General features: G+C 41.8%; 1 protein-coding gene across 1 annotated transcript in view; it reads left to right on the top strand.

Annotated features, from left to right (window-relative positions):
- LOC136675668 (chloride channel protein 2-like) overlaps positions 1-11041 on the top strand; it is a 75489-nt gene extending 64448 nt beyond the window's left edge. Inside the window, exons 21-25 of the mRNA XM_066652359.1 lie at positions 2-67; positions 5648-5686; positions 6298-6402; positions 6757-6843; positions 7441-11041. Of these exons, the coding sequence (XP_066508456.1) occupies positions 2-67; positions 5648-5686; positions 6298-6402; positions 6757-6843; positions 7441-7899 (756 nt within the window). The 3' untranslated portion in view covers positions 7900-11041. The remainder of the gene's footprint in view (position 1; positions 68-5647; positions 5687-6297; positions 6403-6756; positions 6844-7440) is intronic.
- Positions 11042-16569: the final 5528 nt, after the last annotated feature.

The following is a 16569-nucleotide window of genomic DNA, read 5'->3' as shown; positions in this document are numbered from 1 at the left end:
GAGCACGGCTGGCTCCGTGGCTCCTAAGAGGAGCAGGAGGCCCAAGCGTGTGAAGAGAACTGTGGCGGTAAGAGCACTGCCAGGAAACTGCTCCAGCTTCCTGCTGGAACTCCAGCAGAACCGGAACCCCTCCACAGCCAAGCGGGCCTTTCACAGCCTTCACACACACCCCGCTGGCACGCTCTTCTGTCTCACGCATTGAAAACGTGACGCAGTGAACCTACTTGATTTAAATGTGTGTGTTATATTAGTTTTAAGCAGAACTCCTTTAAAGCCACTGTCCACTCATGTTCTGACTCATTCTCCATGATCTGTGTGGGTGGAGGTGAATGAGCTCTGAAAAGGAGCAGAGGACAATGCAGGATTTTGGCATTTGAGAGATTTTTAAAAACCACTTTCCCAGAACCAGAGTTAGACATACGTTTATATCCCTATGCTTAATATAGACCCTGCTTAGAATGTGTATTATACAGTAACACTTGTGTGGGTCGAAATCTTGTCCAGGATGTTAAATGACACCAGTTCAGCGTAGACACGTTTCAGTGAACTGGAGTTTTACAGTCTTGCAGCTTTACAGTACACCAGCTGACGTTAGCATGCATTTGACACAACCTCCAGAAAGGCTATAAAGTGTATTTTATAAGTGTAAGTTGGATAGTTAAATACATGTACAGAGCTTTCTCTGGCTGCACAACATGATGGGAGTCAGGCAGGCATATGAGACGAGGAATGGTACGGTCCACTTTAGGGGTTTTTGACCTCGTCTTACAATATTCTTCAAGCCATGAATATGGGGAATATATTGAAATATTTACAATTACAGTTTAGAAAGAGATAGATATAATTCATTTTAACCGTTTTTAGGAGGGTAAATGACCAATTCCTTGGCTTTTAAACTGCTACCGTATAAACATATCATCACTCTCCAATCAGAAACATGTATCTCCATGTTTGTGGATGTTTAGTTTACTACATCATTTGAACATAGCATCTGTCCTAGATGCTATGCTCACACTAGATGAGTTCCAAAGCCTAGGCTGCAGCCAAGGTAGGATGTGTCCTCAGTAGGACTGTCCTATGAAGGCTCCTTTTTAGTAACCCAATCACACAAATGGAACTGTCAAAGGAGGCTGTGTCGTGACGTCACGAGAAAAGTCTGCAAGACAATACTACTAAAAATATTAAAACTCATACTTTAATCTATAAACACTCAAATTATTGTAATATGCCAATAATCGTTTTGATTAAATATGGTATAGGGACCAATAGTTTACTTAATTAGTTATTTTACACTTTACAAAGTAAACAAACTCTGTAGGTCAGTTTTTTGTCGTGTCTTATTCATTTGCTCCAACGCACACTACATGCACAGAGGATTGTTGATAACTGAGGGCCACGAAGGATACGTGTGTTGCACCCTTTAGATAACTCCGAATGTAGGCTGCATTTCTCGGCTGTATACAAAGGATCCTTCAGATTGGAACAGCCTTCTGTGACGTAGCGGCTGAGAATGCAACTGAGCTCGGCCTCAGACTTGGCTTTGGAACGCAGCTACTGTGTTAAAAGATCATGACGAATGGACCAATAGAAATGCTCCAAAATTACTGGATAGCAACAATATACTGAATTTAACACAAGTAAAATATTTTATTCCTTGGCAATTGTTTTAAGATAAACATGAATTTTTATAAGCTTAAACAAGAGTGAACAGTGGCTTTAATATTGCACTGCATAAACAGAAATTACACTAAAAAACAAATCTGGTATAATATAAAATGATGTCCACATCTGAATCGAGTAAATTTGCTGCTTCACTTCTGATGTCAGTGTTCTAGCACCACACACAGCCAGTCCTCATGGAGCAGTATGGATTCATTCAGGAATCTATTCATACTACATTAAAAATAAAAGGGTGGCAAAAGATTCTTTGGAGTGAAGCCTTAGTCAAAACCACTCTCGGTTCCTGACAGCAGTGGAGTTGGCAGTAAACTCTCTAGATCTCTCTGTGTGGGCGGAGCTAGAGGAAAAGTAACCAAGTTATTTTCTGCTCCAGCACAGATTCCTGTGTGTTAACAGCAGACTGATGCTGGATGTGGAAAGCAATCAACATCACCAGAAAATACCTCAGAACCATGTAATAACAAAGACACAGTGAAAATGACACGATGCACAATAGCATCCACTAGTGGAACAGGCCCTTAAAGTGAACATGCAGCTAGAGTTACTTGGCACATAAAAAAAAAAACAAGTTGCTGATTAATGACGTTACACATAAAACCAAGATTTAACACTTAACACTTAAATAATAATCTGCTGACACCTTAACAGTTTTTGAGCTGTAACTCTACACCTTCAAAGAGCACACACAGATCTATGAATATGTCATTAGTCCCTGCCTGTCCCCACCCACCTGCAGCTGGAAAGCCCCACCCTGAGTTGATGGGATTGGTTTCTTAGATGTGTAAGGTACAAAACCGTGAATCCATGTTTCCGACTATTTTTGGAACGCTGCAGTTTTAAAGTAGAAATGATTAACCAGTTAACCACCGCTTAAACACTCACAATATGATTTTTAACACACACACAATTAACCACCACACACATGGTCACAAGACTATACATCACCACACACACACTTGCAAGAATATACACCACCACTCACACACACACAAAACTATACACAACACACACATACACTCACAAGACTATACACCACACACACACTTACAAGACTATACATCACCACACACACACTTGCAAGAATATACACCACCACTCACACACACACAAAACTATACACAACACACACATACACTCACAAGACTATACACCACACACACACTTACAAGACTACACATCACCATACACACACTTACAAGAATATACACCACCACTCACACACTCACAAAACTATACACCACACGCACACACGCTTGCAAGACTATACATCACCACACACACTTACAAGACTATACATCACCATACACACACTTACAAGAATATACACCACCACTCACACACTCACAAAACTATACACCACACGCACACACACTTACAAGATTATACATCACCACACACACTTACAAGAATATACACCACCACTCACACACTCACAAAAGTATACACCACACGCACACACACTTACAAGACTATACACCACACACACACACTTACAAGACTATACATCACCACACACACTTACAAGACTATACATCACCATACACACACTTACAAGAATATACACCACCACTCACACACTCACAAAACTATACACCACACTCACACACACTTACAAGACTATACATCACCACACACACTTACAAGACTATACATCACCATACACACACTTACAAGAATATATACCACCACTCACACCTCACACACACACAAAACTATACACCACACGCACACACACTTACAAGACTATAGACCACACACACACTTACAAGACTATACATCACCATACACACACTTACAAGAATATACACCACCACTCACACACTCACAAAACTATACACCACACGCACACACACTTACAAGACTATACACCACACACACACACTTACAAGACTATACATCACCATACACACACTTACAAGAATATACACCACCACACACACACTCACAAAACTATACACCACACGCACACACGCTTACAAGACTATACATCACCACACACACTTACAAGACTATACATCACCACACACACTTGCAAGAATATATACCAACACTCACACACACACAAAACTATACACCACACACACATACACTCACAAGACTCTACACCACACACACACTTACAAGACTATACATCACCACACACACACTTACAAGACTATACATCACCATACACACACTTACAAGAATATACACCACCACTCACACACTCACAAAATTATACACCACACGCACACACACTTACAAGACTATACATCACCACACACACTTACAAGAATATACACCACCACTCACACACTCACAAAATTATACACCACACGCACACATGCTTACAAGACTATACACCACACATACACTTACAAGACTATACACCAAACACACACTTACAAGACTATACATCACCACACACACACTTACAAGACTATACATCACCATACACACACTTAAAAGAATATACACCACCGCTCACACACTCACAAGACTTTAAAACACACACTTACAAGACTATACATCACCACACACACACTTACAAGAATATACACCACCGCTCACACACTCACAAGACTATACACCACACACACTTACAAGACTATACATCACCACACACACACTTACAAGAATATACACCACTACTCACACACTCACAAAACTATACACCACACGCACACACGCTTGCAAGACTATACATCACCACACACACTTACAAGACTATACATCACCATACACACACTTACAAGAATATACACCACCACTCACACACTCACAAAATTATACACCACACGCACACACACTTACAAGACTATACATCACCACACACACACTTACAAGACTATACATCACCATACACACACTTACAAGAATATACAACACCACTCACACACTCACAAAATTATACACCACACGCACACATGCTTACAAGACTATACACCACACACACACTTACAAGACAATACACCACACACACATCTTAAAAGAATATACACCACCACTCACACACTCACAAGACTTTAAACCACACACACTTACAAGAATATACACCACCGCTCACACACTCACAAGACTATACACCACACACACTTACAAGACTATACATCACCACACACACACTTACAAGAATATACACCACTACTCACACACTCACAAAACTATACACCACACGCACACACGCTTGCAAGACTATACATCACCACACACACTTACAAGACTATACATCACCATACACACACTTACAAGAATATACACCACCACACACACACTTACAAGAATATACACCACCACTCACACACTCACAAGACTATACATCACCACACACACTTACAAAAATATACACCATCACTCACACACTGACAAAACTATATACACCACCATACACACACTCACTGTCTAACAAGACTAAACACTGGATTTACACTACATTGTTTGAGCACATCTTCGTGCTTTGGCCATCACTCCCAACAGCTTTTTAGCCCCTTTATTTTTAAGAGTAAGTATTCAGGACAATCTTTGTTCTGTTAATGATATATAGCTTTGCATGAGACTCTTCAAAATCCTCCTTGTGTGTGTGTGTGTGGTTCCTGATCTCATACGGACGTCTCAGTGCTCCATGTTGAAATCTGAACAGAGAAATGATGATGCCTGTTAAATTGAATTGAGCTCAGTTGAACTTGAAACCTCAATCTCTCCTCAGTAAATTGGGAATCTTGAAGTAATGAGGCTGTTCTCGCTGCTGGTTTTTATCGCTTCCGTAACGGCCCCCGATCTCCTCTGTTCTCCTTTAGGCTGTGCTAAATGTGTTGCTAAAGCTTGCTGAGGTTCAGTAAAGCTTTAGCTGCTTCTGTGGGTTGATCGGTGTGTCATCTGTCTCCTGAACCATATGCATGCGTATTCATGAAGGGAACAGTGTGACTGGTGTGTGTTACAGGGGTGTAGTGTTTGTTCTCTGCTTAGTGTTGGGATTCTGTGTTTTTAGGACAGTCCTGATGTTGAAGACGACATGTCAACCGCAGAGGTACAATTTTACAGCTTAATAAAGACATTTTTTTGCTGTTGTTACTGGTTAATTATACTCTTTTTGTCAGCTGTGCTATTAAACAGTGATTTTTGCCTTAAGCAATTGTCTATTTAATGACATGCCCCTGTTTAATCATGCAAAACAAGTTCTCCACCCATCACACTCAGAAACAGCTTATCATTAGCAGAGTATTAATGAGAGAACTGGAGATTGATCTAAAACATCAATCAGCTGTGACATAAAAATAAGCTCCTTGTTTCTACACTCAGTGTCCACACGGTCACACTTTAGTTCTACAATTACAGACTGTTTTAAAAACTCCAGCAGCACTGCTGTGTCTGATCCACTAATACCAACACAACACACACTTACACACCACCACCATGTCAATGTCACTGCAGCACTGAGAATGATCCACTACCAAAATCATGCCTGCTCTGTGGGGGTCCTTGCCATTGAAGAATAGGGGGAAAAGGGGCTAACAAGGTATGCAGAACAACACACAGGCTACAGGCTAATATTGGTCAGCGTGGGCAGAGTGTAGAAAGGAGGAGGGCTGATGAGGTGTTGTTCTAGATAATGACTATGTTTCTGCCTCTTTGCCTCAGATAGCTGAGTGGGAGGAGCAACAGCTGGATGAATCGGTCAATTTCAACAACTGTAAGATAGACCCTGCCCCCTTCCAGCTGGTGGAACGCACATCTTTACATAAAGTAAGCTCCTCTCGGCACCTCCTTTGTTGTATTCTTGTCTTTTCATATTAAAGCCTTAACATAATCAGACACATGGAGGACTCACTTCAAAGACACTCGCTGGCTTTGAACTTGCTTTTCTTGAAGGCTCTGAGAAGAGTTTTGTTTGCCATCTGCTTCGTTAAAAAGAGCTCTGTATGAATTCACACTGAAAAGAAAAAAATACTCTAAAAATACTTTTACGTGGAAGTGAACAATAAGAAAGATCTGTCTGCGGATGTTCCCTTTGATGAGACAATTTTCAGAGCATGTCTTTTTAACTGTGCTTTCCTTGTGTTGATATTGTGTGTGTGTGTGTGTGTGTGTGTGTCTCAGACACACACTATTTTCTCTCTTCTGGGTCTGGATCATGCCTATGTGACGAGTACTGGGAGACTTGTTGGAGTGGTCTCTTTAAAAGAGGTGCGTTGAAAACGTTAATTCCACCAGGTGGATGTACTGTATCGTGCCGAACTTTCAGACACCTGAGAAAATGAGATTAAAAAAGCTTTTTATCTGAGCAGTAAGAGTTTATTTGCTCAATAAAACAAGTAAAATCCAAAATATTAGAATAAACCCAACAGTGTGTGTGTGTGTGTGTGTGTGTGTGTGTGTGTGTGTGTGTTGGTTTAACCATTTCCTCCCCTAATGACAGTCCAGTATTATTTGAGGTTATTCTCCAATCCCTAGTTTTAGTGGTTAATAAATACTTCATTATGTTAAAACAAGTGTGCTGTTGATTTTTTAAAAAATCCATACGATCAGGGAGAACATCTGGAAACACACTTTGTTCTTCACATTTGCTCACAACACAGCTACTACTTTTTAGAAAAAATGTTAAAAAATGTTAAAGTACCACAAATCTTAGGCAGGTTAATTTTGCACAGTACTGTACATTCACTCCACAGCCTGTTTAGAAATGTTTTTTGTTGTTTATGCTTTAACTGTTTTATATTTGTTTGATCCATGCTCATTCACTACATGGTCACACTTCATCAATGCTATATCTTTGTGCCGTAGCTGAGGAAGGCAATCGAGGGCTCAGTGACAGTGACCGGGGTGAAGGTCCGTCCTCCTCTCGCCAGTTTCAGAGACAGTGGGACGAGCAGCAGCGTGTCCGAGGTCACAGAGCTGCACAAGCTCTGGACTCGCCACAGGAGTCTGCCATTGCCACGGGAACCCAATCCACCGGACCTCGGCGACCAATCGGAGCAGCCATCTGAGGGCAGCTTGGTCAACGAGACAGACTGCACTGAGCTGTCCAGTCAGAACAGCCCTTTACACACGGACGACCAGTCGGAGATCACCTACGCTGAGGCCACGCCCACAGAGGAGTACAAGTCAGAGCTGCCCTGTGACCATGACTCCGCCCACCGTCTCGAGGACTTCTCAGACACCGCCAGCGAACTCGGCCTGGCGCAAAATGATGAACTTCCCTGCGAGGGGAGTCCCTCAAATGCTGGCAACCAGCCTGAATGACGGCTGGCTTTTTATTGGTAATGCACACTCCATATGTTCTACTAAGCAGCTTTCTGTGAATTCAGGGTGAGGAGGCTTTGAGGGAGGAGTGTATCGTCTGTCGGCAAAACCTCGTATCTCCTATTTTAGTTTTCATTAATTTTGCACCTTTTGAAAACGCCAGCCCTTTACATAGTGCTAGGCCTGTGTTTGGTGAAAGTTAAGACAGGAAGAGCCCCTAGTGACCATAAGAACTCTCTTTAAGGATGTTGGTGGTGGTGTGTTACTCTGCAGTTTTATTTGACCTGTTGTAGACGAGCTGGATTGGTTAAGGCAGCTGTTGAGTTGAGCTGAATTTTGCGCATTATTTCCACATTCAACAAACGGCTTTATATCACATCCCGTCATAGGGTGTAGGACCATGTCAGGTCTCAGATGTTTGAAAAAACAGCTTTAGGTTTCTGATATAGAGCGCCATGTGAGAATAAGAGAGTTCAGGTGGTAAAGCCTATGATATTTACTAATTTTAACTAATTTTCCAATTTTATCACTCGATCCTTTAAAGTTTTGTGGCCAAATAAATAAATGTAATTAATATATATATATAATATGAGAGAGAGAGAAAGAGAGAGAGAAATATTCTACAACCATAGTTTTATAGAAACTGTCTAATGGAGCTTTTCCATTTCATGGTCCTGATTCTTCTGCTTCTCCATCAGGTAAATTTGGTCCTGGAACCAGGTTCTTTTTCAGTTTACACGATGTGTAAACAATGCTTAACGTTACAACAGCCATTGTTGTGGTTTCCATATCTCTCTGTTCCCATTAGAAACAAGGTTTGAGACTACACTGGATATATCTCAGGGGAGGAGTTGTGGGAATGGACAACCAAACAGAGAGTAGAGTCAGTACCATGGAGTGGAAAAGCACCAGAAGAGTTACAGGACTAAAATGTGTTGCTCTTCTTTTTACAAATTTCAAACACAATAAACCCACCACAGTGAATAGGAGGACTCTTACCAGCACAGGCCTATATCAGGATGAATGGACTGACAGAACCAGTCCAGGAGAGACAATAAACCTTGATAAATTAATGTAAAGAAATGTTTTTATTTTCTGTACAGTTTTTGGAGATGGGAGGTTTTCTCACGACGGCAATGATATCCACAGCAAAGCACACGTCTTTTACTTTAAATGTGTTACTCACTTTAAGTGTGTCTGTGTGTGCGTGTGCAGATCATTCCTGGTGTGTGTTTGTATTCAGAAGTGAAACGAAGACATTTTGAATGTACAGATGCGCATAGCATGATTTTGTCTCTGTGAACACGGTGATGTCATCGTTTACATATGTTTGTGTTCATTTGATTGTCATAAAGAGGAGTGAGTGTGTGTGTGTGTGTGAGACTCAGCTGCACATAGCCCATATTCCCATCTGGAGCTGACGCTTTTAATCTAAATAAGATTCTCTCTGAGAGCCAAGCTACAATTTCTCTCTAAATATAGCCCCTAATAGCTCACAGTGATGGAATACAATGGGGTGGGGTGAGAGGGTTCAAGACATCAGCATCGGGCACAAAAATGGTTCAGTGAAAGAAAAATGACATCAAATGAGAACAATAATGTAGTTGATATCTCATCATCACTGAAACTGCTGAGAAAATCTCTCTCACTATCAAATCAAAACCTTACAATGTGACATCATCTGAAAACATCAGATGCCACTTACACTACGTGAATACTCACTCTCACACTCCCTCGTCTCCACAGTGGAACATGGTTCTGGTTCTTAATGAAACGTTTGCTTTGGTCAAAACCCCACAAGCCCAACAACAGCGTTCTCCCCTTGTCTAAACAGACCTGTTCAGAACGCCTACTTTCAGCACCTGTTCCTTTAAATGATAACAAGCTGCTTGCTGTTCACTCAGACCCAGGCGCACAGCAGTGAGGAGTGATGAGCAGAAGCCCTGGTTTTTAGCCATTTTCACTCAGTTCTCTTTCTTCTCGTTTTCTCCGTTTTTACTCAGAGCTCTTATTTCTCCGCACTTGTTGTGTCCATTTTGCAGCATTTAACCTTGTCTTTGCGCTCTCACATCAACGCGGGTCCAGCGCTGTGATTGGACAGACTCAGACAAGCGGGCGGGGCAATCCTATAGTCTACGCACTTGATGTTAGAAGCCGAGCAGAAACAGAAAAGCTCAGTTTATCTTGTCTTGTTTCACAGTGTGTGGGTTTATGGGCTCCAAATCCACACAGTTATGTGAACATTTTTTTGTGATCATTTTCCCTAAAGTTAAGGTCATTATTGCCAGTATTGGAAAAACTGCAAGATGGAATAAAGGGACAATATGAAGAGCAATGGTAGGTTAAACAATGACATGAAAGAAAGAGAAAGAGAGAAAGAGAAAGTAAAGGTGTGGTTCCTCACAGACTCATTCATCCCAGGGTTATTTTAACACATTGTAATTACCATGTGAGGAAAGGACTACAGAGAAAGGATGAACACATTCATCTGCATTTACACTCAGTTGTTGTAACTTAATTTGCATATTTTCAGCCAAACACACACACACACACACACACACAATCCTTTGCTGTCAAAAATGGGAGGACACAGTAGCACACTTTTTACAACAGGCATCACAAGACAGATTTACAGAATTCTAGATCTGAGGAACAGCAGCAGGAAAAGATTCCTCGACATGAGAGGAACCAATGAGAGGAGCCAAGACTCAAAAGGGGGCCCATTGTCCTCTGGTCGACACCAAAGCACAAGAAGAAACAAAGAGAAGCGTGTGAACAGAGGGCTGTGTGTAAACATACAGCAATGTGATTAAGAAATCTGTGTGTAAACAGCAGTGTATAAACAAAGAGCAGCACGTAAACAGAGCAGAATAAATTTCCATGTGGAATTTCCATCTGGATGACTGAGGAGTTACAGTGAACATAACCTTATGTGTAGCATTATGTTAAAAGTGAGGAAGAGTGTCAGGAAAGGCTCAATGTGTGTGTTATTGTAAAAGAACAGGGAGAAATACAGACATCTAGGAAGCAATGTATTCATTAATAGTCATTCTGGTTATTCTTAGATATTCCTTGGGCTGTGTGGTAAATAGAGGCCCAACTGAAGCATGTGGAAAAGCCAGATGTAAACAGCTGTTCAACTCAATCCAGTTTTTTTTTTTTTTTTGAGTAGTCAAGGAGCAACTCAAATTCAAAAAAATACTGAAAAGAAGCAGAACGAAGCCAATCTGAGGTCGTAAATCATTCATTGTCTGTAACCGCTTATCCAGTTCGTGGGTCCGGAGCCTTCCCAGAATCATTGGGTGCAAGGCAGGAACACACCCTGGATGGGGGGCGCCAGTCCTGCACAGGGCAACACACACTCACTTGAGTTGCCAAAACACCTACCAACGTGTCTTTTTGGACCATGGGAGGAAACCGGAGCACCTGGAGGAAACCCACGCAGCCACAGGCAGAACACAACACACTCACAGTCAGTCACCAGGAGCAGGAGTTGAACCCACAACCTCCAGGTCCCTGGAGCTTTATGACTGTGACACTAACTGCTGTGCCACAGTGCTGATTACAGAAAAAGAACAGAGACATTTTGGTAAAAAGTCAGAGGAGAAGCAAAGATGCTGAGGAACAGGTGTGGGGATGATGATGAGCGTGAAATGCACAGTGAAGAAAACCAATCTCGCCACTCTTATTCAGATCATCTGGAACCATAACAGATCTGTGTCTAATCAAGGCCCAAATGTGTGACCCTGTTTACAGCTGGTGCTTTTGTACATCTTGTGTATCTGAATTATATCCACATTGAGACATTTAAGGTGTAAATACTGAGCTACAGAGGAGGTTCTGAGACACATTGTAGCCAGAGTTTATTTAAGTGAAACTATATGTCCAAGCAACACCCAATCCCACTCAATTCAAGTGTAATCTGTGCTGGGGACATAGTCAAAATCAAATTAAATCAAATTTATATGTATAGCGCTTTTTACAACTGATGTTGTCACAAAGCAGCTTCACAGAATTCCAGTAAAGATAAAGTTTTAACATGAAGAGAGCAAGCCACGGGCAAGAGTGGCAAGGAAAAATTCCCTCAGCTGAGGAAGAAACCTTGGGAGGAACCAGGGCTCACAAGGAGGGACCTATCCTCCTCTGGTCAATCTGCTGGTAGTAATAGTTAGGAGTCTATGAAAACTTCAATGGGCAGTTCCAAGGCAGTTCCAAGGCAATTGGTAGTGACTGGAGCGTGGGCCAAAACTGTGGTCAGCCCCTGCCTCTGATGAATTAGAGTAGGTGTCTCCCCCTGGTGGACGGTTTGTGGAGCTGATCTGTACAGTGTATGGAAGGAGGATAGATCTGCAGTGCTCTATGACTGTCAGTGAGGAGTTTAGTGTGTTCTTCCTTTGTCCACGTGGGTTTCCTCCAGGTGCGCCTGTTCCCTCCTGCAGTCCAAAAAAAAAGCATGCGGGTAGGTGGATTATCCATAGGTGTGAGTGTGTGTCCGCTTCAAAGGACTGGCGCTCCCTTCAGGGTGTGTCCCCCACCTTGCACCCAGTGATTCCGGGTAGGCTTCAGACCCACCGCGACCCTGAACTGGAAGAGTGGTTACAGACAATAAATGAATGAATTAATTAATAACTACACCCTAAGACTTATTTTCTTATTGTTTTCTAATTTTCTGCTGGAAATTGCTCTGTAAATGAATTAAAATTGAAAATATCTTCCAAATTTTGAAAATAACATTTTTCATTGTGGTCAGTTCTGCCACTGCAGTGCCCCTCTATGGAAGCAAATCTTTCTCATCAGACTTTGAAATATTACCACCTTTGAATTTGTAGCACTGAATTTTTTTGCACTGAAATTATACATCTGAATATAATTGCTCTTGAATAGAACTCATGAATTTTCAAGAACACGTTTTCACTGTTATTATTCAAGGTTAATACATTCAGATTAAAAAATTCAAGCTCAAAAAAATTCAAACAATATATTTCGAAGTTGCTCAAATTCGGTAGACGAACTTCAGACACCAAAATACAAGTTACAAAAAATTCAGATACACATCCAGGACACCAAGGATGAGCAATCGATTCATTAGGATTTTCTCTTTCACCTTAAATGCTGCACTAGTTGCATTCTGTAGCCACTAGGTGGCAACATACAAACACAACTTTCATACCGTGGAAAAACTACACGTTTAGCACGTTTACCTCACAGGGCCGTTACAAAAAAATTTCCACAGTCAGATTTCTTCATCTTCAGGATATCAATAGTCTGTTATATTGTGTCTTTAGTGAGCCTTTCAGATTTTTGAGACACTTTGAAAATAAAGAGATAATATCCACGGAAGGAAGTTGAACGTGTAGTTTTTCCATGATACGGAAGTTGTGTTCGTATTTCGCCATCTAGCGGCGACAAAGTGCAACTAGTGCAGCATTTAAGGTGAAAGAGAAAATCCTAATGAATCGATTGCTCATCCTTGGTGACCCGGATGTGTATCTGTATTTTTTGTAACTTGTATTTTGGTGTCTGAAGTTCGTCTACCGAATTTGAGCAACTTCGAAATATATTGTTTGAATTTTTTTTGAGCTTGAATTTTTTAATCTGAATGTATTAACCTTGAATAATAACAGTGAAAACGTGTTCTTGAAAATTCACGAGTTCTATTCAAGAGCAATTATATTCAGATGCATAATTTCAGTGCAAACAAAATACAGTGCTACAAATTCAAAGGTGGTAATATTTCAAAGTCTGATGAGAAAGATTTCCTTCTCATGGTCTCTGGTTAAACTCAGCTATGTGTGTGGATGACATGTCAGCAACGCAAAGTATGATGAAAGGTCACACACAGATGCGAGTCTGTCGAAAAAAGTTGCTCCCCCCTGGCGACACTCGCCTGGGCCTCAGAAATATAAAAAAGGTTTGAGCGCCTTTATGAACTGTTTTGTCTACAGCTCAATAGAGGGAGAATGGAGGTGTTGAGGAGAGGGGCAGGGGTGAGAGAGAACTAAAAGTGATAAGAAGCACCTTATAGAGGAGAGAGAGAGAACCAAGTTGACGTATGGGGAGAGATAGACAGAGAGAGAGAGAGAGAGAATGAAGTTGGGTGGAAACACTGTTCTCTGGTTTGTTTATGTTCAGAAGCTCTGCGTCCTTTAAGGGGGAATGATGTGTTTGAGGAGAAAAACGACTGTTGTTTGTACATGGCTGAAGTTTAACATGTATAAGTTTTTATTCACTCTTTGAATTACAACAAAAACTAATCTGTAACTCAAACTGTTTAGTTTTGTAGCAATTTCACTCTGAGTTTTTATTTTCATGCTGTTAGTGCTTTTCTGAATTTAGAGTCAGTTTCATCTAAGGCACAACATCCTCATCTCAGTTTGTGCTTTTCAAGGTTAGTCGTCTCTCTGTTGTCAAAAAACAACCCAGATGCTGTTTCTCTGCCATGAGCATAGAGAGACCAGGGTTTTATGTTTTTGTTTTTTTTATTTTTTATTTTTTACAGATACTGGGGCTTCATAAGCACATTAGACCAGTTTCCAGCACAAATCAACTGGAGAGCATCTAAAGGACAGAAAACAACAGAATTTTATAAAAAGCATATTTTTGATTAACTTCAAATTTAACCCCTGCCTCACCTCTAAAGCTGTATGTCACACCCAAAGTGTCCCTCCCATTTTTGAGCATTTTTCAAAGTTGAACCAGGCGTGGAGTTACTGAGGCCAGTAGGGTACAGTTACCCTTTAGAGGAATCACAGGTTCGAACACAACATATGGGCAGATTTCTTGCCCCCAGCACTGTTCAAAGCAGACTTCTGTTCATGCACATGATGAGACTATGTTCACGGTGAACAAACACAGGGTCCCTGGACAAAACTAAGAACTGATTTCCATATTTCACACACCACACAGCGATCAGATTTCAGTGATTAACCTGAATCACTTCTGATCACCAATTGTAAATGCATCAGGACGCATGTCTACTATCACCTTTACCATCACAGCCTGGATTTAAGATCACTGTACTGTATTTTATGTCTAATTACATTACTACCTACCAGTTATGATCACGATTGCTCACGCACTTTGACCGGAGCCGTCGGCTACGACTGGGACTCAGATCAGTGTTCTTAGTGTTGTTCGTCTTTAGACTAAACAGCTGTGCAATAAGCAGTGTAGTATTCATGTAAACAAGCTGCCAAATAAGATTCTACATGTATTTTGTGAAATAACAGGATTTTCAGTGAGAAAAAGGTCAGAGGGACACACCACTTCATCAGGGATCTGTACTGGTCAGATTTCAAATTATGTTACAGTATTTTTATATGCTGATGAAGTGATGTTTTGTCTGAAATGGACGTTGCTTCCTGATGTGAGGTGGCAGAAGAACAGAACAGAGGTGAAAATTCCAGTCCAAAATATGAGGAACTGAAAAATAGTTAAATTTGAAATGAATAACAATTATTACTGTTTATCCAGCATTTTTAAGCGTTTAAAATCACACCTGCCACACATTTAAAATGGCCTCCTTGTGTTTACACTCACTGTGAATTTGATTACTTCCACTTTCCACACTGGTCACTCTGTAGTTCTATGTTTAAACAGTTGTCCATATGTTGCTCTGCATACTTTGGTACCCCCTTTTCACCATGTTCTTCTATGGTCAGGACCTCAACAAAGCAGGTATGATTTGGGTGGTGGATCATTCTCAGTGCTGCAGAGACTGATGTGGTGGTGTGTTAAGGTGGAGATATACTTGCTGTTTGGCCGTGCATTTGCGTAGACAACTGTGTGCATCATGAGCGTAACTGTTCAAAGAGTTGCTTATTTGCTGCACTTGTAACTGGAGGCTTCCACCAGAGGGCAGACCAGAGAAAGACGTGGGTAATTGCGGACTTGGGTCTGACACATTCATTCATTTATTATCTGTAAGCGTTTATCCAGTTCAGGGTCATGGTGGGTCCAGAGCCTACCCGGAATCAATGGGCGCTAGGCAGGATCACACCCTGGAGGGGGCGCCAGTCCTTTACAGGACAACACACAAACGCTCACACATTCACTCAATCCACCTATCGACGTGTTTTTGGACTGTGGGAGGAAACCGGAGCAAACCCACGCAAACACATGGAGAACAAACCAACTCCTCACAGACAGTCACCCGGAACCGGGCATCGAACCCACAACCTCCAGGTCCCTGGAGCTTTGCAACCGCAACACTACCTGCTGCACCACCCTGCCGCCCGGCTCTGACACAGCCTTCTTCAAAACTTTCCACCATTGTGTTGTTGTTAAGCAACTGCACTGCCCCCTACCGTTTACATGTGTACTGCACCTTGTGTAAATTCATTCATTGTCTGTAACCGCTTATCCAGTTCAGGGTCATGGTGGGTCTGAAGCCTACCCAGAATCACTGGATGCAAGGCAGGAACACACCCTGGAGGGGGCGCCTCACAGGGCGACACACACACACACCTACGGACACGTGTGTTTTTGGACCATGGAAGGAAACTGGAGCACCCGGAGGAAACCCACGCAGACACGGGGAGAACACATCAAACTCTCAGTCACCAGAAGTGGGACTTGAACCCACAACCTCCAGGTCCCTGGAGCTGTGCGACTGCGCCACTGTGCCGCACCCCTTGTGTACATGTAGCGCTTATGTCCTGAGGACGCGCA

Source organism: Hoplias malabaricus, chromosome X1, assembly GCF_029633855.1.
Source record: "Hoplias malabaricus isolate fHopMal1 chromosome X1, fHopMal1.hap1, whole genome shotgun sequence".
NCBI classification, from domain to species: Eukaryota; Metazoa; Chordata; class Actinopteri; order Characiformes; family Erythrinidae; genus Hoplias; species Hoplias malabaricus.
The sequence above is the reverse complement of the archived record's forward strand: the minus strand, read 5'-3'. Positions and strand labels throughout refer to the sequence as shown.